The 26,862-nt window shown below is 47.6% G+C and overlaps 3 protein-coding genes across 3 annotated transcripts in view; 2 read left to right on the top strand and 1 right to left on the bottom strand.

Moving 5' to 3' along the window:
- The window catches only part of LOC140422253 (uncharacterized), a 227,500-nt gene that overhangs the window by 18,877 nt on the left and 181,761 nt on the right, over positions 1 to 26,862 (top strand). The gene's annotated exons all lie outside the window — the stretch shown is intronic.
- LOC140422254 (uncharacterized) overlaps positions 1 to 26,862 on the bottom strand; it is a 218,947-nt gene that overhangs the window by 81,973 nt on the left and 110,112 nt on the right. The gene's annotated exons all lie outside the window — the stretch shown is intronic.
- LOC140418015 (uncharacterized) overlaps positions 1 to 26,862 on the top strand; it is a 111,619-nt gene that overhangs the window by 2,506 nt on the left and 82,251 nt on the right. The window contains exons 3-4 of the mRNA XM_072501446.1: positions 15,511 to 15,519; positions 25,605 to 26,229. Coding sequence (XP_072357547.1) covers positions 15,511 to 15,519; positions 25,605 to 26,229 — 634 coding nt within the window. The remainder of the gene's footprint in view (positions 1 to 15,510; positions 15,520 to 25,604; positions 26,230 to 26,862) is intronic.

The following is a 26,862-nucleotide window of genomic DNA, read 5'->3' as shown; positions in this document are numbered from 1 at the left end:
AGGGCCACATTTAGTCAACCTGTAACCAGTGTCTCCAAGAACAAAAGGAACCCGGATAACAACTGAACACCTCAAGTTTCCAGCCCTGGGAAAATACATCCTTTATCCAACATCTCAGAGGAATGATGGGAGGTGTGTCACATGACCTTCCCCAAGTTGCTAGCGCTTGTAATATTGTCGTGTGGAACTGAACTCAGGCAGACGCTGCTGGATCTCTGAAGGAAACAGTAGCTCCAGGCAAGCAGCCTGCACTGTCTACATCTTACCATCAAGCCCGTGGCAGCAGTAAGAACTCTGACCCTCATCAAAACTGCAAAGGGCTGAAATATTGGAACTTGTGCCTCCCAGACTGACTCACGTTCCGTGTCTTACCCCATTGTCGAAGTCTCACTGCTGGAAAGACGGATCTCCTGCAACAGTAAACCTCCCTCTGAAGGAACATTCTATTAGACTTTGGATTCTGGACTCTGGATACATGGAAAACCATAACATGTATTTTATTGTGCCCGGAACCCTTGCCTTTTTCCTTATTCCCCATTTGTTGTGTGAGTGTAAAAGGGGGTGGACGTTGTTAAACCCCTCTCACCCCCGTGTATGTAAAAATAAACCAACCTCTTTATTTCACCTTACCTTGAGTTTCCCGTGCAAGTTATTCACAGAGAATTGAAACACCCCAAATTTAAGGGTTGGGAAAATACACCACCATTTATAAAGGGGGAAATCAACAGCAATGTGATTGACTCTCAAGTGCCCTCTGAAATGGAGGACAGTTCGGGATGGGCAATAAATGCAGGTCCGGCCAGCGACACCCACATCCTGTAAATGAATAAAAGACAAATTTGCAAGAGTTCAAAAGAAAGTGAGTCAGGGAACATAGAAGTTGTAGAACAGTTAAGTCACAAGAGAGTTTGTCAAGATTGCATGCCATTTATTTTAATGCAAGGAGTCTTAAAACGTGTGGGTATGATGTCATTGTCATGGGAGAATCCATGGAATCCCTACTGTGCAGAAGGAGGCCATTCAGCCCATCCAGTCTGCACCAGCCCTCCAAAGGAGCACCCTAATTCAGCCCACTCCTCGGTCCTACCCCCATAACCCCATCTAATCTGCACATCTTTGGACTGTGGGAGGAAACCGGAGCACCAGAGGAAACCCACACAGACAGGGAGAACGTGCAAACACCACATAGACAGTCACCATAGACCAGAATCGAACCTTATTCCCTGGCGCTGTGAGGTAGCAATGTTATTCTGAATGAAACTGGACTATTTGCATGCCAAACCTCATAAGCAGCAAGCAATAAGTCAGAGCTAAATGATTAGATCTAAGCTGCCACTAACATTTGAGCTGCACAGGTGCCAGGCAATGACCATCACCATCATGAGAGAATATAACCACCTCCCCTTGACATTCAATGGCATTGCCATCGCTGAATCCCCCACTATCAACATCTTAGGGGTTACCCTTGACCAGAAACTCAACTGGACTAGCCATATAAATACTTTGGCTGCAAGAGTAGGTCAGATGCTGGGAGTCCTGCAGGGAGTAACTCACCTCCTGACTCCCCAAAGCCTGTCCACTATCTATAAGTCAGAAGTGTGACGGAACACTCTCCAGTTATCATGATGAGTGGAGCTCAACGCCATCCAGGGCAATACAGCTCACTTCATTGGCACCCCACCCACAAACATTCACTCCCTTCACCACTGAGGCACATTAGCATAGTGTACCATCTATAAGATGCACAGCAGGAACTCACCAAGGCTCCTCAGACACACCTTCCAAACCCATGACCACTAACTTATAGAGGGGCAACAGACATGGGAATATCATCACGTGGAAGTTCCCCTCCAAACCACACACCATCCTGACTTGTAAATACATCACCTCCCTTCACTGCCCCATTAGCACAGTGAATGTACCAACACTACATGGGTTGCAGCGGTTCAAGAAGTCAGCTCACCACTACCTTCTCAAAGGTAATAAATGCTGGTTCTAGCCAGCAATGCCCACATCCTGTAAATCATTTTTAATTAGAATTTGATTGGGCCAATTAAGGGTTTGAGAGAAATATTACTGAGTAAGAACATTCCACTTGTTGGATGGGGTAAAGAGGGAGCTGGAGAATTTTTTACATCCATGTTTGATCTGTTCCTTGAAGCATCTGTCCCAATGTACCAGGAACCGAGAACTCACGGCGCTCCTTCAGGAGAAGGAAAGATCGAGTAGATGTAACCCCAAACTGAGCCAGAACAAAATGGGAAAATAACTGAGTGAGGGGTCAGAGGGAGAGTTCTCCCCCTCAAGGTGTGGACTGTAAGATTCCTGGGGGACTCCCTACTTCGGGTTTTCTCACTAATTAGTGAACATTAAATTAAATTCTATGACTGGCTGTGGATTTATTTTGAATTTGATTCTACCATATTATGATCACTGCCTCCTAAGTGTTCCCTTACTTTAAGATCTTTAATCAAGTCTGGCTCATTACATAACACTAAGTCCAGAATAGCCTGTTCCCTCGTGGGCTCCATCACAAGCTGTTCCAAAAAGCCCTCCTGTAAACATTCAATGAATTCCCTTTCCTTGGGTCCACTGGCAGCATTATTTACCCAGTCCACCTGCATATTGAAGTCCCCCATGATCACTGTGACCTTGCCTTTCTGACATGCACTTTCTATTTCGTGGTGCATTTTGTGCCCCCGGTCCTGACCACTGTAAGGAGGCCTGCACATAACTCCCATTGTGGTTTTTTTGCCTTTGTGGTTCCTCAACTCGACCCACACAGACTCCACATCATCTGACCCTATGTCGTTTCGTGCTAGTGATTTAATTTCATTCCTAATTAACAAGGCAACCCCGCCCCCTCTGCCCACCTCTCTGTCTTTTCGATAGGTTGTGAATCCCTGGATGTTTAAATGCCAGTCCTGAACCCCCTGCAACCACGTCTCTGTGATGCCTACCACATCATACCTGCCAGTCACAATCTGGGCCACAAGCTCATCTACCTTGTTCCGTACACTGCGCGAATTTAAATATCGCACCTTTAATTCTCTATTGACCGTTCCTTTTTGTTTTCTTAGTGTGGTGGACCTTGGTTTACTGAGCCTTTCCATACACTGTGTCATATTTTGTGGGATTGGGACTATCGTAACCTCTCCTGAGTTTTGTCTTTTCGTGCTTTTTTGTATTCCCAAGCAGCTACGCTTCCCACTGATTACTTCACCTCTTGGTTCCCTGACTTTCCCTTCCCCCCCAATCTCCAGTTTAAAGTCCTATTGACCACCCTATTTACTCTTTTCGCCAGAACACTGGTCCCAGCTCGGTTCAGGTGGAGACCATCCCAACGGTATAGGTCCCTCCTGTCCCAGAACTGATGCCAGTGTCCCATGAAAAGGAACCCCTCTTTCCCACACCACTCTTTCAGCCACGTGTTAACTTCCCTTATTCTTGCCTCCCTATGCCAATTTGCACGTGGCTCGGGCAGTAATCCGGAGATTATGACCCTTGAGGACCTGTTTTTTTAATTTGAATCCTAGCTCTTTATAATCTCTAAACAGGTCCTCTTTTCTAGACTTGCCTATGTTGTTGGTACCGACATGGACCACAACAACTGGATCCTCCCCCTCCCTCTCCAGTATCCTTTCAAGCCGGTCAGAGATGTCCCGCACCCTAGCACCGGGCAGGCAACATACCATGCGGGACTCTTTATCCTGCTCACAAAGGATACTATCTATCCCCCTGATAATAGAATCCCCTACAACTACAACTTGCCTATTTACTCCCTCCCCTTGAATGGCCTGCTGAACCATGGTGCCTTGGTCAGCTGACTCATCCTTCCTGCAGCCCTGTTCGCCATCCACACAGGGAGCAAGTGCCTCATACCAGTTGGACAGGGTCAAGGGCTGAGGCTCCTGAGTTCCTGACTGCTGGTTCCCTTTACCTGCCTGACTTGCAGTCACACCCTGCTGTCCCTGGCCACTGGCAGGATTTAAACTACTTACTCTGACAGGTGTGACTGCGTCCTGAAACACAGTGTCCAGGTAAGTCTCCCCCTCCCGGATGTGCCTCAGTGTTTGAAGCTCAGACTCCAGCTCATCAACTCTGAGCCGGAGCTCTTCGAGCAGCCAACACTTACTGCAGATGTGGTCGCTGCAGCTCGCAATGGGATCTGCCAGCTCCCACATCAAGCAGCTCAAGCACATCACCTGACCAGCCATCACTAATTAATTAATTAGTTTAATTTAAGTTTACGAGTTAAGCTGTGTTTTTTTTTTAATTTGGGGCCGATTTGTTAACAATCAATCAGATCACAGCTTCCCTCTGACGTCACTTTTGGAGAAAAAAACTGGAAAACAGGAAGTTACCGTTAGGTTTTTATACTCACAGAGACTGCTCCTCCTCCTCCGAACGGCTCCCAAAATTAGGCCCGAAGAAAGGGAGAGAACAAAACAGTTGGGTAAAAGCACCTTCTCCCACTCTTCACCGCATTACCTCACTGCACCAAATTACCAAATTCTCACTCTGTCTGTGTCTCACTCACTCAGGCTGTGTCTCCTTGACCAGCGCAATGCTTACTAAGTGCGCTTTCTGTCTGTCTTTTATACAGACTTTAGGATGACTCACACTAAAACTTCAAAGAGCAGAATACAATGTGTACCTTTGTGCCCCTTAACAGGCCTCGGGTGACTGCCAGATAACTGTCTCTCAGCAATTAGGGTGGGGCAGCTTCAGCCAATCAGACACTAATCTACACTGCACTTTTAACTGAAAAACAACAAAATTAGATTAACCACTTACCTTTCCTGGTTACCTCACTGCACCAAATTACCAAATTCTCACTCTGTCTGTGTCTCACTCACTCAGGTTGTGTCTCCTTGACCAGCAAAATGCTTGTAAAGCGCAATGATGTAAAGGTGTTACAGTTAAATAAAGGTAACTACAGGGGCATGAGGGAGGAACTGACGAAAATCGACTGGGAGCAGAGCCTAGTGGGAAAGACAGTAGAACAGCAATGGCAGGAGTTTCTGGGAGTAATTGAGGACACAGTACAGAGGTTCATCCCAAAGAAAAGAAATGTTATCAGAGGGGGGATTCGGCAGCCATGGCTGACAAAGGAAGTTAGGGAATGCATCAAAGCAAAAGAGAAAGCCTATAATGTGGCAAAGAGTAGTGGGAAGTCAGAAGATTGAGAAGGCTACAAAAACAAACAGAGGATAACAAAGAGAGAAATAAGGAAAGAGAGGATCAATTATGAAAGTAGGCTAGCCAGTAACATTAGGAATGATAGTAAAAGTTTCTTTAAATACATGAAAAACAAACGGGAGGCAAACGTAGACATTGGGCCGCTCCAAAACGACGCTGGTAATCTAGTGATGGGAGACAAGGAAATAGCTGAGGAACTAAATAAGTACTTTGCATCAGTCTTCACAGTAGAAGACATGAGTAATATCCCAACAATTCGGGAGAGTCAGGGGGCAGAGTTGAATATGATAGCCATCACAAAGGAGAAAGTGCTAGAGAAACTAAGAGGTCTAAAAATTGATAAATCTCCGGGCCCAGGTGGGCTACATCCTAGAGTTCTAAAGGAGATAGCTGAAGAAATAGTGGAGGCATTAAGTTATGATCTTTCAAAAGTCACTGGAGTCAGGGAAAGTCCCAGAGGATTGGAAAATCGCTGTTGTAACCCCCCTGTTCAAGAAGGGAACAAGGAAAAAGATGGAAAATTATAGGCCAATTAGCCTAACCTCGGTTGTTGGCAAGATTCTAGAATCCATTGTTAAGGATGAGATTTCTAAATTCTTGGAAGTGCAGGGTCGGATTAGGACAAGTCAGCATGGATTTAGTAAGGGGAGGTTGTGCCTGACAAACCTGTTAGATTTCTTTGAAGAGATAACAAATAGGTTAGACCAAGGAGAGTCAATGAATGTTATCTATCTTGACTTCCAAATGGCCTTTGATAAGGTGCCTCACGGGAGACTGCTGAGTAAAATAAGGGCCCATGGTATTCGAGGCGAGGCACTAACATGGATTGACGCTTGGCTGTCAGGCAGAAGGCAGAGAGTTGGGATAAAAGGTTATTTTTCGGAATGGCAACCGGTGACGAGTGATGTCCCGCAGGGTTCGGTGTTGGGGCCACAGCTGTTGACTTTATATATTAACGATCTAGATGACGGGACTGGGGGCATTCTGGCTAAGTTTGTCGATTATACAAAGATAGGTGGAGGGTCAGGTAGTTTGGTGGAGGTGGGGAGGCTGCAGAAAGATTTAGACAGTTTAGGAGATTGGTCCAAGAAATGGCTGATGAAATTCAACGTTGGCAAGTGCGAGGTCTTGCACTTTGGAAAAAAGAATAGAGGCATGGACTATTTTCTAAACGGTGACAAAATTCATAATGCTGAAGTGCAAAGGGACTTGGGAGTCCTAGTCCAGGATTCTCTAAAGGTAAACTTGCAGGTTGAGTCCGTAATTAAGAAAGCAAATGCAATGTTGTCATTTATCTCAAGCGGCTTGGAATATAAAAGCAGGGGTGTACTTCTGAAGCTTTATAATGCATTAGTTAGGCCCCATTTAGAATACTGTGAGCAATTTTGTGCCCCACCCCTCAGGAAGGGCATACTGGCACTGGAGCGGATCCAGCGGAGATTCACACAGATGATCCCAGGAATGGTAGGCCTAACATACGATGAACGTCTGAGGATCCTGGGATTATATTCATTGGAGTTTAGGAGGGTGAGGGGAGATCTAATAGAAATTTACAAGATAATGAATGGCTTAGATAGGGTGGATGTAGGGAAGTTGTTTCCATTAGCAGGGGAGACTAGGACCCGGGGGCACAGCCTTAGAATAAAAGGGAGTCACTTTAGAACAGAGATGAGGAGAAATTTCTTCAGCCAGAGAGTGGTGGGTCTGTGGAATTCATTGCCACAGAGGCCGGTGGAGGCCGGAACGTTGAGTGTCTTTAAGACAGAAGTTGATACATTCTTGATTTCTCGAGGAATTAAGGACTATGGAGAGAGAGCGGGTAAATGGAGTTGAAATCAGCCATGATTGAATGGTGGAGTGGACTCGATGGGCCGAATGGCCTTACTTCCGCTCCTATGTCTTATGGTCTTATGGGTAAGGATGGGTGGCAGGTGACAGGATGGGAAATTGTGGTTTGGGTCTTCACTGACCAAATGCTTTATTGATCCGAAAGGTGTAAAAGGGACCAAACTCCAGCAGAAATCGAGCAGAGCTGAGAACAGACGACTTGCTGTGTGGGAACAGGGAGATAAACAGCTCCCAGAGGACCGAGAAAACAAGAGTGCCTGGAATCCTAGACAACACCTGGGTGTCAAGGCACCATGTTTTCACTGCTTGGCATGGGAATGCTGACTCCCTGTACCGGGGACGGAGCGTGGGGAAGACAATTGTTTGAGAGTTTGACGTGGTTTGGGCGGGGGCAGATGGTTCAATGACAGGTTTTGTAATTGGTCCATTCAAATGTTATCTCAGCAATGATTGGGTGAAATCAGTCTCCATAGACTTTGTGATGTAATAAAGTATAAGAAGGGATTCCCCGAGCACAGAGATTTGTTGAGGTTTTACATATTCCACTGACTGGGACCATGGCATCTGGGGCAGAGCAGGGAGCATTTACCTGGAGATGGTGCTTCTACCCAGAGTGTAATGGGAATGCTGCTGCACTTTGATACTACTGCTCAGACATTAGCATGTGTCAGCTCTTATTTATACTGAATAGCATCTAACCACGGTCACCAATAAAGGTTATCACTGCGAATCATTTCAGAGTTTGGGAAAAGGGGAAAAAGGCCTAACTGACTCCCTAAAATGTAGAGTTTCCAATTAAGGGGCAATTTAGCATGGCCAATCCACCTATCCTGCACATCTTTGGGTTGTGGGGGTGAAACCCACACAGACACGGGGAGAATGTGCAAACTCCACATGGACAGTGACCTGGGGCCCGGATAGACCCCGGGTCCTCAGCACCGTAGGCAGCAGTGCTAATCACTGATCCACCGTGCTGACCCGGAACCCCATTTCTAACATCGCTGTGTCAAAAATAAATTCTCATCTCTCCCTCTGGCTCCTTTGCCAATTACCTCTGAGGAACTCACTTTCTGTTAAAGAGCCTGTCAACCCCTCTCACCCACTTTCCCGAAAGTACATCAATCTATTCATGAAAAGTCCAGAAAAATCAAATACTTTTATAACAAATGTGTATTAATCTAAGAGAAAAGGTGAGATACAGAAGGTTATTTGAGGATCAAAGCCAACCAGAGTAAAGGATGTTCACAATGTTCAGGATGCAAATTGTTTCTCTTTGGTTCCTCTGTACCCTGTTCCTGTGACTCCCTACTTTGGACACGGGCACTGAACCCTGTGGCCAGGGCACCATCAGCCCCAATAACCCCCCCCCCCTCCCCCTCGTGCCCTGATTGATAGAGGCCCATTTCCCAGTCCATCCTCCAGCACCTTCCTGTCTTTCTGTTAGTGAGGTGCCTATGGCAGTGTGATGGGAGGAGATGCATTAGGGTTACAATCAATAGGGAGTGTGCGGGGGAACAATGATTTATAGTTTGAGAGGGAAAAGGATGTTTTCTGATGACTAGAATTGTCAGTTCTGGATTTCTGCCCTTTCCTTACGGCGATGTCCTTTGTAATCTCCTTTCCCAGGCGATGAGTAGAGAGGTTTTTGCAGACAGGAAACACAAACCAAACATCCCTATTCTGAGATGTGTCCTTTTAGATTGGACTCGAGACATGGGACTTGGTTCGCAGACTATGGACTTACTCCGGTGTCTGTTTAACACTTGTTTATTAGTTCTACATCTAAACAAGTTACAGAGTAGGCATGTTACTCCTCGGTGCGATTTCAACCCTCCCTTGAGAGTCTAACACATGTTAATAAATCAGCATCCACATCATACAGTAGCATGTGCCATCTCTTAACCTGTTACACTAGATTTCTTCCCCCCCCCCCCCCCCTCCCCACTCCCAAATATACTATCCAGGAGTTCTGTAGCCGTCTAAAATACATGTCAACAGTTTTGAGAAGGTACACAAAGTCTGCAGTGCCACCTGCACACCTGCCTTTGAGAATGTTGCTGCAGTCGGTCCAGTAACACACAAGAAAGGTGCTGACTTGAAGCTTTTGCTTCATTTCATGAAGACCTGATGCAGCCGGTACCAGAGAAAATGGTGTTTCCACAACCCGCACTGCTGGCCTCTCTGTGGGTGGGGCAAGGACAGGGACTGCTCAGCAGGGAGGGTCATCATTACCTCTCCCTCCAGTGAACCTCCTCCTTCAGGACAAGGACAGGGACTGCTCAGCAGGGAGGGTCATCATTACCTCTCCCTCCAGTGAACCTCCTCCTTCAGGACAAGGACAGGGACTGCTCAGCAGGGAGGGTCATCATTACCTCTCCCTCCAGTGAACCTCCTCCTTCAGGACAAGGACAGGGACTGCTCAGCAGGGAGGGTCATCATTACCTCTCCCTCCAGTGAACCTCCTCCTTCAGGACAAGGACAGGGACTGCTCAGCAGGGAGGGTCATCATTACCTCTCCCTCCAGTGAACCTCCTCCTTCAGGACAAGGACAGGGACTGCTCAGCAGGGAGGGTCATCATTACCTCTCCCTCCAGTGAACCTCCTCCTTCAGGACAAGGACAGGGACTGCTCAGCAGGGAGGGTCATCATTACCTGTCTCTCCAGTGAACCTCCTCCTCCAGGACAAGAAGTCTTACAACACCAGATTAAAATCCAACAGGTTTGTTTTGAATCACTAGCTTTCTGAGCACAGCTCCTTCCTCAGGTGAGTGTCAGTGAAGGAGCTGTGCTCCAAAAGCTAATGATGTGGAACAAACCTGTCGGACTTTAACCTGCTGTTGTTAAGACTTCTTTCTGTGCCCACCCCAGTCCAAAGCCGGCATCTCCACTTCAGGACAAGGACAGGGACTGCTCACCAGGTAGGGTATTTATTACCCCTCTCTCCAGTTAGTCTCCTTCTTCGATATGACCAAAATGTTTTTTACATCAACATCTTCATCACTGCCACCATGTTCTTTGATGTGTCCTTCTACATTGGACTACAGGCAAGGGCCTCGGTTCTTGCACAAACTATGGTTACATTCTGATATCTGCTTGAAAATAGTTTATTAGTCAGATATCTGAACAGGTTACAGAGCAGGCATGCTGCTCAGAGGCAGGATTCCAACCTCTGAGTCTAACACACGACAGGCTGATGCCACTCGTACATCATCATCAGTGTCAGACATTAGTGCATTCCAGCTGTTAATCCTTTATGTTTGGGGCAGAACAATGGCACAGTGGTGCACACTCCTGTCACACAGCGCCAGGGATCCAGGCTCAATTCTGGCCTTGGGTGACTGTGTGGCGTTTGCACTTACTCCCCATATCTTCGTGGGTTTCCTCCGGCTGCTCCGGTTTCCTTCCACAAACCAAAGATGTGCAGGTTAGGTGGATTGGCCGTGCTAAATTGTCCCTAAGTGTCTAAAAGAGGTTAGGTGAGTTTATTGGGTTACAGGAATAAGGGTCGGGGCGTGGACCTCGGTGTGGTAATCTTTCCAAGGGTCAGTGCAGACTCGATGGGCCGAATGGCCTCCTGCACTGTAGAGATTCTATGTTACAATTCAATCATGGATGTGATTAACAGCAGCAATAACAACAGAATCCACCTCCTTTAATCACTTGTGAATACACTGGTGCCTCAGCAGGTTGGACACCTGAGTGAATCCCTTCCCACACTCAGAGCAGGGGAATGGTCTCTCCCCTGTGTGAACCCGCTGGTGAGTCAGCAGTTGGGAAGACTGAGCGAATCCTTTCCTACAGTCACAGCAGGTGAACGGCTTTTCCCCAGTGTGAACTCGCCGGTGCTTCTGGAGGGCGGGTGAATCAGTGAATCCCTTTCCACATTCGGAGCAGATAAATGGCCTCTCCCCGGTGTGAACTCGTTGGTGTGTCAGCAGTTGGGCTGACTGACTAAAACCCTACCCAAACTGAGAACAGGTGAATGGCCTCTCCCCAGTGTGAACCCGCTGGTGTATCAACAGGTAGAATGTATCAGTGAATCCCTTCTCACAGACAGAGCAAGTGAATGGTCTCTCCCCAGAGTGAACTCGCTGGTGTGTCTGCAGTTGGGATAACCGACTGAATCCCTTCCCACACTGAGAGCAGGTGAACATCCTCTCCCCAGTGTGAACTCGCTGGTGTGTTTGCAGGCTGGATAACTGAGTAAATCCTTTCCCACAGTGAGAACAGGTGAACAGCCTCTCCCCAGTGTGAACTTGCTGGTGTCGCAGCAGAGAGGATGAACGAGTGAATGCTTTCCCACATTCAGAGCAGTTGAATAGCCTTTCCCTAGTGTGAACTCGCTGGTGCGACAGCAGGTTGGATGAGTCACTGAATCCCTTCCAACACTCAGAACAGGTGAACGGCCTCTCCCCAGTGTGACTGCGTTGATGGGTTTCAAGAGCAGATGGGGACTGGAATCCTTTCCCATAGTCATCACACTTCCACGGTTTTTTCATGGTTCAGGTGTCCTTGTTACCATCAAAGATTGATGATGAATTGAAGGCTCATCGACATACAGAACACGTGTAGGGTCTCTCCCCGCTGTGAATGATGTGATGTTTTTTCAGGCTGTGTAACTGGTTAAAGTTCTTTCCACAGTCAGTGCTCTGGAACACTCTCACTCGGGTGTGTGTGTCTCGGTGCATTTCCAGTCACACTAATGCTAAAAATCTGTTTAAGCCGACTGAACAAACATTTCTCCTTCGAGATTCACAAGCCAATGATATTCAGGTGAATTGAGTGACTGTCAGATCTTGACGTGACATTTAATGTGAGATTTCTGTCTATAGATCTCACATTGTAATAGGTTGTAAAATGAGTTTATAAAATACATCACTGTCAGTACAGGATAGAAATTCAGAACAGACAGTTGTAGTTTCCCTGGAACATTCTTTCCTCTCTCGCTCCCAAAAAACTGTAAATTTCCATCCCACACACTCTCCCTCCATTCTTACTCTGCTGTATCTAATATTCACCCTCCCAATTCTCCTGAAGATGTTGATTCAGGCTGATTGACAGATCCATGCTGATCCCTTTCTTTCCAAACCTGAAAATCTCCTGTTAGCAGGAATGAATCTGAAAGTATCACTCTTTCGGGTCTGCCCCAAACATCAAACATTTAATGATTATGCTCGTAGGGAGTAAGCCTTCTCCACTGAACAACAGAAATCCTCAATACTTATACAGTATCAGAACAGAATCACCTGCACCTTCCCTGGATTCACTTTATTTTCCTTCAGATGCTGCAAGTCACCAATTGAAGATCAGGTATAGGTTAAGAGTCGGTAGATTTGGACCTGAGATGAGGAGGAACTACTTCTCGCAGAGAATGGTGAATTTGTGGAACTCGCAGGCCCAAAGTGCAGTGAAAACTGAATCAATAAATGGTTTCAAGAAGCAGATAGATATATTTCTGATTTTAAAAACATGTTAAAGGGATATGGGGAACAGGTAGGGAAGTGGATTTAAGACCAGGAAGAGATCAGCCGTGATCTGATTGAATGGTGGAGCAGGCACGAAGGGCTGAATTGCTTACTCCTAATTTCTATGTTCCTAGGAACCTCCTCTGAGCTGTCTCCAATGCTACTACATCTTTATTCAAATAAGGGGACAAAAACTGTGCACAATACTCCAGGTGTGGTCTCACCAATGCCTTGTATAGTTGCAACAACACTTCCTTACCTTTATGCTCTGTGCCTTTAGCTGTAAATGTCAACATTCCATTGGCTTTCTATACTACCTGCTGTACCTCCAGGCTAGGTTTCTGTGACTCATGCAGAGGACACCCAGATCCCTCTGCATCGGAGCACCCCGAAGTCTCTCTCCATTTAGATAATAAGTTGCGTTTCCATTTTTCTGACCAAAATGGATGACCTCACACTTATCCACATTAAACTCCATCTGCCACATTTTGACCCACTTACCTGACCTATCTATATCCATTTGAAAGGTTCTTATTTCCTCATTGCAACTTACTGTCCCACCTATTTTAGTGTCATCTGCAAATTTGGCTTCAGAACCATCTAACGCTGTCTCCAAGTCGTTTATATAAATTGTAAATTGTTGGGGCCCAAGGACCAAACCCTGTGGCACTCCACTAGTTCCATCTTGCCATCCAGAAATAGATACATTCATCCCGATTTTTTGTCTTCTGTCCATGAGCCAATCTTTTAACCAAGCTAATAAATTACCCCTAATCCTGTGTGACCTAACCTTGTTCATTAACCTTCTTTATGGCACCTTATCAAATGTCTTTTGGAAGTCCAAAGATACTACGTCTACAGAAGTGAAATTGCTGGAAAATCTCAGCAGGTCTGGCAGCATCTGTAGGGGGAGAAAAGAGCTAACGTTTCGAGTCCGATGACTCTTTGTCATCTAACAGCTAACAGACAGAGAAAGTGGGAAATATTTATACTGTGGAGTGAGAATGAAAGATGAGCCATAGCCACAGAAACCCAGGGAAACCGGGTGCTAATGGCCACAGAAACCAAGGGGAAAGAGTGCTAATGGCAGTCCCCGGAGAGAACAAAAGATGTGAAAGGTCAAATAGCAGGGAAACTAACGTTTCCAGTTTTCATCCAGTTCCTTACTACATCTACAGGATCTCCATTCTCCACTTGGCTTGTTACATCTTCGGAGACCTCTAGCAAATTAGTCAAACATGATTTACCCTTCATAAAACCATGGATTGTGTTTTGACTGATATTACTTCCTTAATAATGCTTGAGGATTTTCACCTAGCAACAGTGAAAAACGGCGATTTGCTTCCAAGTCAGAATGATGTGTGGCTCAGAGGGGAATTTGCAGATGATGGTGTTCCCGTGTGTCTGTAGCTCTTGTCCTTCTCTAGGTGGCAGAGGCCGTGGGTTTGGAAGTTGCTGGTGATACAGCCATGGTGAATTCCTGCAGTGAATCTTGTCGGTGGTACACACACTGCTGCCACTGTGTGATGGTGGTGGAGGGAGTGAGTGTTGAAAGTGTTAGATTCTGTCCCAATCAAGTGGTCTGCTTTGTACTGGATGGTGTCGGGCTTCCAGAATGTTGATGGAGCCGCACTCATCCAGACAATGAGAATAATCCATCACACTCCTGACCTGTGCTTTGCAGATGGTGGACAGGCTTTGGGGATTGAGGAGGTGAGTTCCTCGCTGCAGGATTCGCAGCCTCTGACCTAGTCTTGTAGCCATAGTATTGATATGGATGGTTCAGTTTAGCTTCAGAGTGAATTGAATTGACTGAAGATTGCCGTCTGAGATGTTTGGGACCTCAGGAGGAGTTCGAGATGGATCATCCATTCGGCACCTCTGGCTGAAGATTGTTGCGAATGCTTCAGCCTTGTCTTTTATATTGAAGTGCCGGGCTCCCTCATCATTGAGGATGGGGGTATTTGTGCAGCCTCCTCCTCCTGTTCGTTGTTTAATTGTCCATCACCATTCCCAGTGGATGTGACAGGAGTGCAGAGCTTAGATCTGATCCCTTGGCTGTGGGATCTCTTCGCCCTTCCTATAACAGGTTGCTTTTGCTGTTTGCAGGTAAGTAGTCCTATGTTGTAGCTTCACAAGGATGATACCTCATGTTCAGGTATGGCTGGTGCTGTTCCCAGCATACCCTCCTGCACTCTTCATTGAACCGGCTGATCCCCTGGCTTGATCATAGTGGTAGAGTGGGAGGGTAGACAGTGGCGCAAGGGGTTGGCACGGTTGCCTCACGGCACCGCGGTCCCAGGTTTGATCCCAGCTCTGGGTCACTGTCCGTGTGGAGTTTGCACATTCTCCCCGTGTTTGTGTGGGTTTCGCCCCCACAACCCAAAAGATGTGCAGGGTAGGTGGATTGGCCACACTAAATTGCCCCATAATTGTAAAAAATGAATTGGATACTCTTAAAAAAAAAAAAATGTTTTTTAAATAATGGTAGAGTGGGGATATACTAGGCCCCGAGGTTACAAATTGTGATTTAATTCAATTCTGCTGCTGATGGTCCACAGCATCTCATGGATGCTGAGTTTTGAGTTGCATCCTGAAATGTAACAGGAATTCTGACAGTTGGGAGCTAACTAGGCAATATGTTGCGATGAGGTTTTAGAAATAGACCCTGGGAAGACGAGTTCACTGAAGCTCCACAGTGAATCTGTCCAACAGCCACAGCGATCTCTAATGTTGGAAAATGGGTGTAACCCTGTTTGGATGCTGCCGTCAAAGGATGCTTGAAAGGTCGATGCAGAGCTTCTTCATAATAGTAATCTTTATTAATGTCACAAGTAGGCTCGCATTAACACTGCAATGAAGTTACTGTGAAAATCCCCTAGTCGCCACACTTCAGCGCCTGTTCAGGTACACTGAGGGATAATTCACCTAACAGCACGCCCTTCAGGACTTGTGGGAGGAAACCAGAGCACCCGGAGGAAACCCACGCAGACAGGGGGAGCACGTGCAGACTCCTTACAGACAGGGACCCAAGCCGGGAATCAAACCTGTGTCCCTGGCACTGTGAAGCAACAGTGCTAACCCCTCTGCTACCGTGCTGCTTGTAGATGTTACACACTGCTGCCACTGTGTATCAATGGTGGAGTGGTGAATGGGGTGCTGATCAAGTGTCTGCTTTGTCCTGTATAAAACAAACTTTGAATAAGACTGATAATTAAGCATTTTAAAAAATTGATTAAAACCTATTACATTTAAATAATCCAGCCCATATGAAAATAAGATCTGCTCTTCAAAGATATATTGGTACAAATTACATGAGATCTTTGTTGTTGAATTGAATACCTTGACTCCTCACACGGACACCTGACTGACAAGAGGCACTGATTGGACAATATTTGGAAACAATGAGCTCAAATGTTTTTCTGGGAGTGAAACTGTTTCACTTTAACGCGGACTCGACTATGTGAGAGTTAAAGGCAATACCAGGCTAAATTACATTGAATATACAACATAGAAACAGCCGAACCAATCCATGCCAGTGTTTAGACTTCACTTGAGTCTCCTCTCATGCTTTCCCATCTGACTCTATCAGTGTATCCATTTGTTCATTTCTCCCTCATGTGTTCATCCAGCTTCCCCATTAATATATCGATGTTATTCACCTCCACCAATCCCTCTGGTAGCGAGTTCCACATTCCCACCACTCTGGGGAAGAAGTTTCTCCTAAATTCCTGATTAGATTATCACATTGATAGCCTCTAGTTTTGCTCTTACCCTTGCAAGTGAAAACATTCTCCATGTGTTTCAAAATCTTTCATAATTTCAGCCCTCATTAGTCCCTCAGCCTTGTATTTCGATGAGAGCAGTGACCCGGCATATTCATCGTCTCCTGATAGGTTTAACCTCTCACAGTAAAAATCTGAAGACAAAAATGCTTTGTTCACACTTGAGCTCAGCACAGTGAGAACAGGGATGGAATTACAAGGGAGCCTGACCGGGAGTGATCAATGAGGATCAGACGGGGTTTGTGAAGGGCAGGCAGCTGAACACAAATGTGCGGAGGCTCCTGAATGTGATCATGATGCCCTCGGAAGGAGGGGATGCAGAAGTGGTGGCGGCAATGGACGCGGAGAAAGCTTTCGATCGGGTGGAGTGGGAGTAGCTGTGGGAAGTGTTAGGCAGATTTGGATTTGGCAAGGAATTCATAGGGTGGTTAAATTGCTGTATCAGACCCCTGTAGCGAGTGTGTCAATGAACCGGCTGCGGCCGGAGTACTTTAGGCTACATCGAGGAACAAGGCAGGGGTGCCCCCTGTCCCCCCAGCTGTTTGCCCTGGCAATCGAGCCATGGCGTTGAGGGAGTCTAGAAACTGGAGGGGGCTGGTTCGGGGTGGGGGGGGGGGGGGGGGCGTGGAGGAGCATTGGGTTTCACTGTATGCGGATGACCTGCTCCTGTACATTTCGGATCCGGTGGAGGGGATGGGGGAGGTCATGCAGATCCTTAAAGACTTCGGGAACTTTTTGGGGTATAAATTGAATGTCGGGTAAAGCGAGCTTTTTGTGATCCATGCGAGGCGCCAAGAAAAGAGACTGGGAGAGCTACCGCTTAAGATGGTGGAGAGGAGCTTTCGTTATTTGGGAATACAGGTGGCTAAGAGTTGGGATGCCCTGCACAAGCTCAATCTGGCACAGCTGGTGGATCAGATGGAGGAGGACTTTAAGAGGTGGGACATGCTGCCGCTCTCCCTGGCGGGCAGGGTGCAGTCCGTGAAGATGACGGTCCTCCCCAGGTTCTTGTTCGTCTTCCAGTGCCTTCCCATCCTCATCCCCAAGTCCTTCTTCAAGCGGGTGAACAGGATTATCACGGGATTTGTGTGGGCAAACAAGACCCTGCGTGTCAAGAGACTTCTTATAGTGCAGTCGGGGTGGGGTGGGCTGGCGCTGCCGAATTTCTGCAGCTATTATTGGGCAGCGAATATATCCATGATTCGAAATGGGTAGTAGAGGGAGGGGGGGGGGGGGGGGGCGGCGTGGAAATGGTTGGAGGCGGTGTCTTGCAGGGATACTAGCCTGGGGGCATTGATAATGGCACCGCTGCCACTCACGCCAACACGGTACACCGGTGGTGATGGCAACATTGAGGATCTGGTGTCAGTGGAGAAGGCACAGGGGGAGGTAGGGGCCTCAGTCTGGACCCCGATACAAAACAATCACAGGTTCATTCCAGGTAGAATAGACGGTGGGTTCCTAAGCTGGCACAGAGCGGGTATTAAAAGGATGGGGGACTTGTTTATTGACGGGACCTTTGCTAGCCTGAGGGCGCTGGAAGAGAAATTTGGGTTGCCCCAGGGAATACCTTTAGGTCTGGGCTTTCATGAGGAAGCAGGTGGGGGAATTTCTGCTGCTACCGGTCCGGAGGATACAGGACAGGGTGGTCTCAGGCGTGTGGATAGGGGACGGCAAGGTATCGGTCATATACCAGGAGCTGCAGGAGGCAGAGGAGGCCTCGGTGGAAGAGCTGAAGGCCAAGTGGGAGGAGGAGCTGCGTGAGGAGCTGGATGAGGGCCTGTGGGCAGACACCCTGGGCAGGGTCAATTACTCCTCATCTTGCGCCAGGCTTAGCCTGATCCAGTTTAAGGTGGTGCACTGGGCGCATATGACAGCGGCAATAATGAGTAAATACTTTGGGGTGGAGGATAGGTCTGTGTGGTGTTCAGGGAGCCCAGCAAACCATGTCCATGTGTTTTGGGCATGCTCGGCACTTACAGGATTTTGGAGAGGCTTTGCAAAGGTTATGTCAAGGTCTTGGACACTCGGGAAAAGCCGAGCTGGGGGATAGCGATATTTGTCAGAAGATCTGGGAGTGCAGGAGTTGAAAGAGGCCGGAGTCTTGGCCTTTGCATCCTTGGTAGCCCGGAGACAGCTCTTGTTAATGTGGAGGGATGCAAAACCCCCAAGTGTGGAGGCTTGGGTCAGTGACATGGCTGGGTTTCTCAGGTTGGAGAGGATAAAGTTTGCCTTGCGAGGGTCCTTGCAGGGGTTCTCCAGGCGGTGGCAACCGTTCCTTGACTTTCTCGCAGAATGTTAAGTGAAGGTCAGCAGCAGCAAACCAGAGGGGAGGGGGGGCGGTATGGGTGGTGGATGGATTTCACTTGTAAAGTGTAGATACCCCACCTTGTTTTGTTAAGTTGTTAATTCGCTTTTCTTTATTATTATGTTTTTGTTGCTTTGTTCGTTTGTAAAATTTTGTAAACATTTTGAATAAAAACAAATTTAAATAAAAAACCAAAAAAACAAGGGAGCCTGAGAAACGCAGATTCACTGAGAATGGTGGGCTGGTCTGATCATAGAATTTACAGTGCAGAAGGAATGCATTTGGCCCATCGAGTCTGCACCAGCTCTTGGAAAGAGCACCCTACCCAAGCCCTCACCTCCACTCTATCCCCATAACCCAGTTACCTCACCCACACTAAGTGCAATTTTGGACACTAAGGATAATTTAGCACGGCCAATCCACCTAACCTGCACATCTTTGGACTGTGGGAGGGAACCGGAGCATCCGGAGGAAACCCACACACACACGGGGAGAATGTGCAGACTCCGCACTGACAGTGACCCAAGCCGGGTATCGAACCTGGGACTCTGGAGCTGTGAAGCAATTTTGCTAACCACTATGCTTCCGTGCTGGCCCTGATCTGTGTGAATAAGCTGGTTAATCATACTGTTCATGATCGGGGTCTTGGTGTTCAGAGTACTGGAGGAGCTCAAGTGACAGCCTTCAATAATACATTAATCTGCATTTATACAGCACATTTAATGTAATTAAATATCCCAAGGTGTTTTCACGGTCATTGTAAATCCATGTTTGACAGATGATTTGGCAACATTGTCCAAGCTCACGATCATGTGACAGAAAATACTGCTTCTCTCTGACTCTGCCTCTGCCTCCACACACTCCCTCCCTGTTGATTGTAACACGAATTCATCCCACTATCCTCCTCCTGCTTTCCCCCCAATTCTCCTCCCCTGACGATGCTGACTCTCGGACGTCACAATCAAACCCAGTGACGTGTCCTTTGTATCCGGAATGGGGTCACTGCCCTCCACTCCCACTTTCATCCCAGTCCCAGGGGTTTGGCGACTGGGCTCCGGATGGGTACTGGCGACTGAGTCTCCCATACACCCCCGCGCCGGGGAAACTGCTCTATCCACCGGGAGGGGGGCAGGGACTGCGCATGTCCAAAGGAGAGGCGAAGAAGCGCGTGCGCAGTGACGGTTATTCCCGCTGAGGTCAAATGCGCATCCATGACCACATGACATCCGTTGCCCAATATGTCACCCAGATATCTGAAGTTAACAAACTGTTTTCTAAGGGGGACGTCACAATCAAACCCAGTGACATGTACTTTGTGTCCGGAATGGGGTCACTGCCCTTCACTCCCACGTTCATCCCAGTCCCAGGGGTTTGGAGATTGGGCTCCGGATGGGTACTGGCGACTGAATCTCCCATAGTCCCCAGCGCCAGGGAAACCGCTCTATCCGCCATGGGGGGGGGAGGAAAGACAGGGGCTGCCCATGTCCAAAGGAGAGGAGATCCTGCGCATGCGTAGTGACGCTTATTCCAATTGAGGTCAAAAGGGCATCAATGATCACGTGACATCCGTTGATTATGTTTTCAGTTGGCCAGAATCCAATGGGAGAGTTGGAGGACCGGAAGGACTCTGGTCCTCCAACCAATCAGAGTGCGGGCGTTGTGTTAATGATGTTCCAGCTTCATGCAGACTGAAACGTCCTGCTGTGCGCAACATCTGTGAGTAACTCTTTTATTGTCGTCACAATTATTACAGAAACCAATTTACAAGGCTCCAGGCCTCATTACACTTCAAATTGACGATTAAACAGTCACTGAACACGAAACAGCTGCAAGGCACAATTACATTTCACAGTAACGTTGTAACAGTCATTGAACACAAACAGCTGCAAAGCACAGGCCCGAAATACGTTTCCAAATACCAATTAACCAGTCACTTATCACAACCAGCCGCAAGGCACAGGCCCTACGCATAGTTCAAGTAACAATCGGACAGTCACATAACACGAACAGTCGTGAGGCACAAGGCCACAAAACCAAACGACCGTTCCAAAAGCAAGAAGGAACAGAGAACCACAATACACAAGTACATCGAGGCAACGACCTCTAAACATATAAACAAGCAGTCGCGAGGCACAAGGCCTCGAAACCATACGACCACTCCAAAAGAAACAGAGAAGAAAAGAAAAGAAACAAAACCCAAAAGTACAACACAAGACACAGGCACATTTCAAGGTGACGACTCTAAACACATAAGACAAGCAGTCGCGAGGCACAAGGCCCCGATACAATACGGCCGCTTCGGAAACAAATATGACCCACAGGGCCTCGATACATTTTAACAGTGTCATATCAAACCCAATCACCAGGCACCAGGCCTCAATTCACCCCAGAAAAGATTTAACAGGATAGAATCAATCACCGAACACTAATCCCCGCTCACCCACCCCCGTTCACCCCGCCCTGCAGCCGACACCCCGGGGGAAAGGCTCCTCCTCGCTAAGAGCACAGACCACCGGAGAGCCAGACCCGGGCGCGGCGGAGGAGAGAGGGTTCCCCCCTCCTGGACCCCGCCCAAAGGCACGGGACCATTCGGAGGGAGAGCAGTTTCACACCAACTAGCGTTCCACCACAATTACTAATTACCATTTCAGGGAAACCCGAAATGAGTTGAATGTCATAGGCTGCTAAAGAAAACGAAAGCAAAGAAAACATGAAAACAAAATCCCTTAGTACTCATAGAAAAGTCCATAAAAAAGAGTCCATTAATTTTGCACGTTCCACATCATGACCCCGGCGCTCCAGCCGAAATTTCACAAGGAACAACATGTCCTCAAAGTCCTCCAATGGCAGCGGCCAGAGTCGCTCCAATGTTGGCAACAGTCGACAACGGGGAAGAAAGTCCCAGAGTCAGTCCCAACCGCCCACAGGGCGTCCAGGGGGGCCGAACCCCCGGAGACCCCAGGAACGGCAGCAACCCACCCCGGGCTGCAGGCAGTGGGCCGCCCATCGGGTATCCACTCCCGGTTCCGACCCGCCGCTTCCAGCAGCCGATCCAGCTGCCATCCTTCCTCCATTCCTTCGTCCTCCATTGGGCGAACTCAAAACCGCCGACAGCAAACCTCGCAGTCCGAAGCAGCGTCTCCGCAGCTCAACCGCTGACTTGAAACACGACTGGTCGCAGTACTCCGAAACCGGTCTTCTCCCCTTCCCTCGGGGACCAGGAGCAATGGGCGCCGAGTTGCTGTTTCACCCCATCCAGGAAGCTCCCAGAGGCGGCCTGCCTTTCGAATCGGCCCGGGGGCGGACACCAAGCTCGCACACAACCGCCCAAGCTCCTCCACTTTTCACCCCAGGAGTTTGGACAGTGTCGGCCGTAGCTCCCACAATCCCCCGCGCTGGGGAACCCGCTCTATCCGCCGCACGGGCGGGTGATCAGGTACTGCGCATGTTTGGAGGAAAGCCCAGCCCCTGACCTTCCTGTGAGGTGTTGGCTAATGGATAGAGTTAGGACCGGAAGGACGCTGGTCCTCCAATCAGCACGGGCTTTATGTGAAAGGAGATTGGGCTTCACACAGACTGAAACGTCCTCCTGTCTCCAACATCTGTGAGTAAAACAGTTTCTTTTTTCCCCCTTTCCATTTATTTTCTCATTCTCACCTTCAATTGGTCACTTGCAGCAACTGAAGGGAAAGGAAGTGAATCCAGGGAGGGTGCCGACTCTGCAAAGCTTGGCCCAGGTCTCTCTCTCTCTCTCTCAAAGACATTGACATCCTTTGCTCCCTCAGCTCGACACATTTATTTGTCTGGCTAAAAGGATTCAGAGACTTTACAGTGCAGAAGGAGGCCAATTGTCCCATTGAGTCTGCACCGGCCCTTGGAAAGACCATCCCACTTAAGCCCACCCCATCCCCGAAACCCAGTAACCTCACCTAAACCTTTTGCACACTAAGGGCAATTTGTCCTGGCCAATCCACCTAACTTGCACATCTTTGCACTGTAGGAGGAAACCGGAACACCCGGAGGAAACCCACGCAGACACGGGAAGAACGTGCTGACTCCGTACAGACAGTGAACCAAGCCGGGAATCGAACCTGGGACTCTGGAGCTGTGAAGCAACTGGCCTAACCACTGTGCTACCTTGCTGCCCCTGATGGTCTCTTTCCTAGTGTTCACAATTAGTGGTCTGGTTTCCCCAGGAGATGGCTGACATTTAAGGGGACAGTAAATTAATGTAGGATTGAAATATGCGTAGTGTTGTTATATCATACAGATTAGATATATTATTGGTTCTGTAATAAAGCACATTTATTATTATTTCCAGTTGTGTAATATAGTGCTGTAGAGCTACATTATATATTTCCAGAAGAGAAAATGCTGGAAAATCTCAGCCTGTCTGGCAGCATCTGTAAGGAGAGAAAAGAGCTCATGTTTTCGAGTCCAGATGACCCTCTGTCAAAGGTAAAAAGGATAGAAGGTGGGAGATATTTATACTGTAGGGCAAGGGAAAGAAAGGTGAGTCAGAACCACAGAAACAAAGGAAATAGAGTGCTAAAGGGCAGCACAGTGGTTAGCACTGTGGTTTCATAGCGCCAGGGTCCCATGTTCAATTCCCGGCTTGGGTCACTGTGCGGAGTTTGCACGTTCTCCCCGTGTCTGTGAGGGGTTTCTCCGGGTGCTCCGGTTTCTTCCCAAAAGTCCCGAAAGATGTGCTATTAGATAATTTGGACATTCTGAATTCTCCCTTTGTGTACCCGAAAACTTGCTGGAATGTGGCGACGAGGGGCTTTTCACAGTAACTTCATTGCAGTGTTAATGTAATTCTATTTGTGACAATAAAGATTATTAATAAAATAAAGATTATAATGGCAGTCCCCAGAGAGAATAAAAGGTGTGAAAGACCAAACAGCAGAGAAACTAAAATCAGAGGGTAAGCTGTGACAGATGTAGATGTGGGGGTAAGGGGGCATTGTTGGGAGAGAGACAAAATGAGAAAAAGGGGGGGGAAGGGGGAAGCAAAGGGAACAAAAGGTAAAGAAAGGGGGGGATAAGATAGGGGGAAAGAGTGAGGGGCAAATATATATATGAAGAAAGTCAAGAAAGGAATAAAAGGTAATAGACAGTGAAAATGAAATGGAAAGAAAACAAAGGGGTTGAGATGGGGTAGAGCTCATCATCTGAAGTTGTTGAATTTGATGTTGAGACCAGAAGGCTGTAGCATGCCTAACCGGAAGATGATATGCTGTTCCTCCAGTTTGCGTTGAGCGTCACTGGAACATTGCAACAAGCAAAGGGCAGGCATGGGAGCAGGGTCTTGTGTTAAAATGGCAAGCAGGGACAGCACGGTGGCACAGTGGTTAATCACTGCTGCCTCACGACGCTGAGGTCCCAGGTTCGATCCCGGCTCTGGGTCACTGTCCACGTGGAGTATGCACATTTTCCCCGTGTCTGCTTGGGGTTTGCCCCACAACCCAAAGATCTGCAGTGTAGGAGGATTGGCATGGTAAAATTGTCCCTTAATTGGAAAAAATGAATTGGGTACTCCAAATTTATATATATATATATAAATAAATAAAATGGCAAGCAACGGGAAGGTCAGGGTCCTGAATGTGCACAGACCCAAGGTGCTCAGCAAAGCGACCACTACCATCTAGAAGGACAAGAGCAGCAGATATCTGGGAACCCCACCACCTGGAGGTTCCCCTCCAAGTCACTCACCAGACCGACTTGGGAATATATCGCCGTTCCTTCACTGTCGCTGGGGCAACATCCTGGAACTTCCTCCCTAACAGCACAGTGGGTGTGCAAGGAGGCAACTCACCACCACTTTCTGAAGGGCATCTAGGGATGGGCAACAAATACTGGCCTAACCAGCGACGCCCAAATCCCGTAAATTCGTTTATTTTTTTTAAAAATTCAGAGTACCAAGTTCTTTTTTTTCCCAAATAAGTGTCAATTTAGCCTGGCCAATTCATCGACCCTGCACATCGTTTTACATTGTGGGGGTGAGACCCATGTAGACACGGGGAGAATGTGCAGACTCCACACGGACAGTGACACGGGGCCGGGATCTTCAATGAATTTAAAGACAATGTAGTGAAGCTTTGGAATTCTCTGCCCCAGAGGACTGTGGAGCCTCAGTTGAGAAGTATTTTCAAGACAGAGATTGATAGGTTTCTTGCTATTGAAGATATTGAGGGATATGGGGGATAGTGTGGGAAAATGGTGCTGAGCTAGATCAGCCAATGATCTCATTGAATGATTGAGCAGGCTCGATGGGCTGAATGGCCGACTGCAGCTCCTATTTGTTATGATCTCTGTGTCCAGGACGGGAAGCAGTGAGCATGGATCTGTCAATCATCCTGAATCAGCACCTTCAGGAGAATTGGGAGGGTGAATATTAGTGAGAATGGAGGGAGAGTGTGTGGGATGGAGATTTACAGCTTTTGGGGAACGAGAGAGGAAAGAATGTTCCTGAGAAATTAAAATAATCTCTTCTGAATTTCTATACTGTACTGACTGTGATCTCTTTTCCAAACTCCTTTTACAGGATGTTAAAAGGATCTGATTACAGACCAAAATCTCAAACATCACGGCTAATTCTGACAGTCACTCGATTCATCGGCCATTATCTAGGAGTAATGTTTACTCAACCTGTAGGCTTCAAAAGATTTTAAACATCATTGCGACTGGAAAAGCACCGAGACACACGCACTGACTGTGGAAAGAGCTTTAACCAGTTACACAGCCTGAAAAACATCACACCATTCACAGCGGGGAGAGACTGTACACGTGTCCTGTGTGTGGTCAAAGCTTCAATTGATAGTCCAACCTGGAGAGACTCGAGGAAACCCAAAATATGGAGAAACCATGGAAATGTGGGGACTGTGGGAAGGGATACAGAGCCCCATCAGAGCTGGAGATTCATCGACGCAGTCACACTGGGGAGAGACCATTCACCTGCTCTCAGTGTGAGAAGGGATTCACTCAGTTATCTAGCTTAAATTTACATCTGCAAATTCACACTGGGGAGAGGCCGTTCATCTGCTCTCAGTGTGGGAAGGGATTCATTCAATTATCTCGCCTGAATTTACATCAGCGAATTCACACTGGGGAGAGGCCGTTCACCTGCTCTCAGTGTGAGAAGGGATTCACTCAGTTGTCCAGCCTGAAGATACACCAGCGTGTTCATGCTAGGGAGAGGCCATTCACCTGCTCTCAGTGTGGGAAGGGATTCAGTCAGTTAATCAACCTACAGGCACACCAGCGAGTTCACACAGGGGAGAGGCCATTCACCTGCTCTCAGTGTGAGAAGGGATTCACTTACTTGTCCAACCTGCGGAGACACAAGTTTGTTCATGCTGGGGAGAAGCCGTACAACTGCTCTCAGTGTGAGAAGGGATACAGTGACTTACCCAACCTGCGAAGACACCAACTTGTTCACAATCAGGAGAAGCCGTTCACCTGCTCTGTGTGTGAGAAGGAATTCACTCAGTTATCCAGCCTGCAGACACACCAGCTTGCTCACACTGGGGAGAAGCCGTTCACCTGCTCTCAGTGTGAGAAGGGATTCACTTACTTATCCAACCTGCGGAGACACCAGCGAGTTCACACTGGGGAGAGGCCGTTCACCTGCTCTTAGTGTGGGAAGGGATTCTGTGTTTCCTCGTCCCTGCTGAGACACCAACAAGTTCACAATTGATTACAGTGATGGATTCTGCCGTTATTGTTTCTGCTTCGATTACATCCAGGACTGCATTTCGTTCTCTCTTCTCTTTCTCTCTCCGGGATTCTGAGACAGGAAAAGTTTCTATAGGAATGTGAAAAGATTAGCAAAGACCAATGTGTGTCCATTCCAGGCATAGACAGGAGAGTTTATAATGGGGAATAAGGAAATGACAGAGAAACTAAACAATGTGTGTCTGTCTTCACGGAGGAAGATACAGAAATTGTCCTAAAAACACGAGAAAACCAAGGGACTCGTGAGCACGAGGAACTGAAAGAGATTAGTATTAGTGAAAAAGTAGTATTGGAGAAATTAATGTGGTTGAAAGTTGATGAATCCCCAAAAGCTGCTGCTCGACATCCCAGAGTGTTGAAAGAAGTGGCTGTAGAGATAGTGGATACATTGGTGATCATCTTTCAAAATTATATAGGTTCTGGAATGGTTCCTGCAGATTGGAAGGTGGTAAATGTAACCCCAATATTTAAGGAGGGAGAGAGAAAACAGGGAACCAGAGACCCATTAGCCTGATAT

The sequence above is a fragment of the Scyliorhinus torazame genome, chromosome 5, assembly GCF_047496885.1.
Source record: "Scyliorhinus torazame isolate Kashiwa2021f chromosome 5, sScyTor2.1, whole genome shotgun sequence".
Taxonomy (NCBI): Eukaryota; Metazoa; Chordata; class Chondrichthyes; order Carcharhiniformes; family Scyliorhinidae; genus Scyliorhinus; species Scyliorhinus torazame.
The sequence above is the reverse complement of the archived record's forward strand: the minus strand, read 5'-3'. Positions and strand labels throughout refer to the sequence as shown.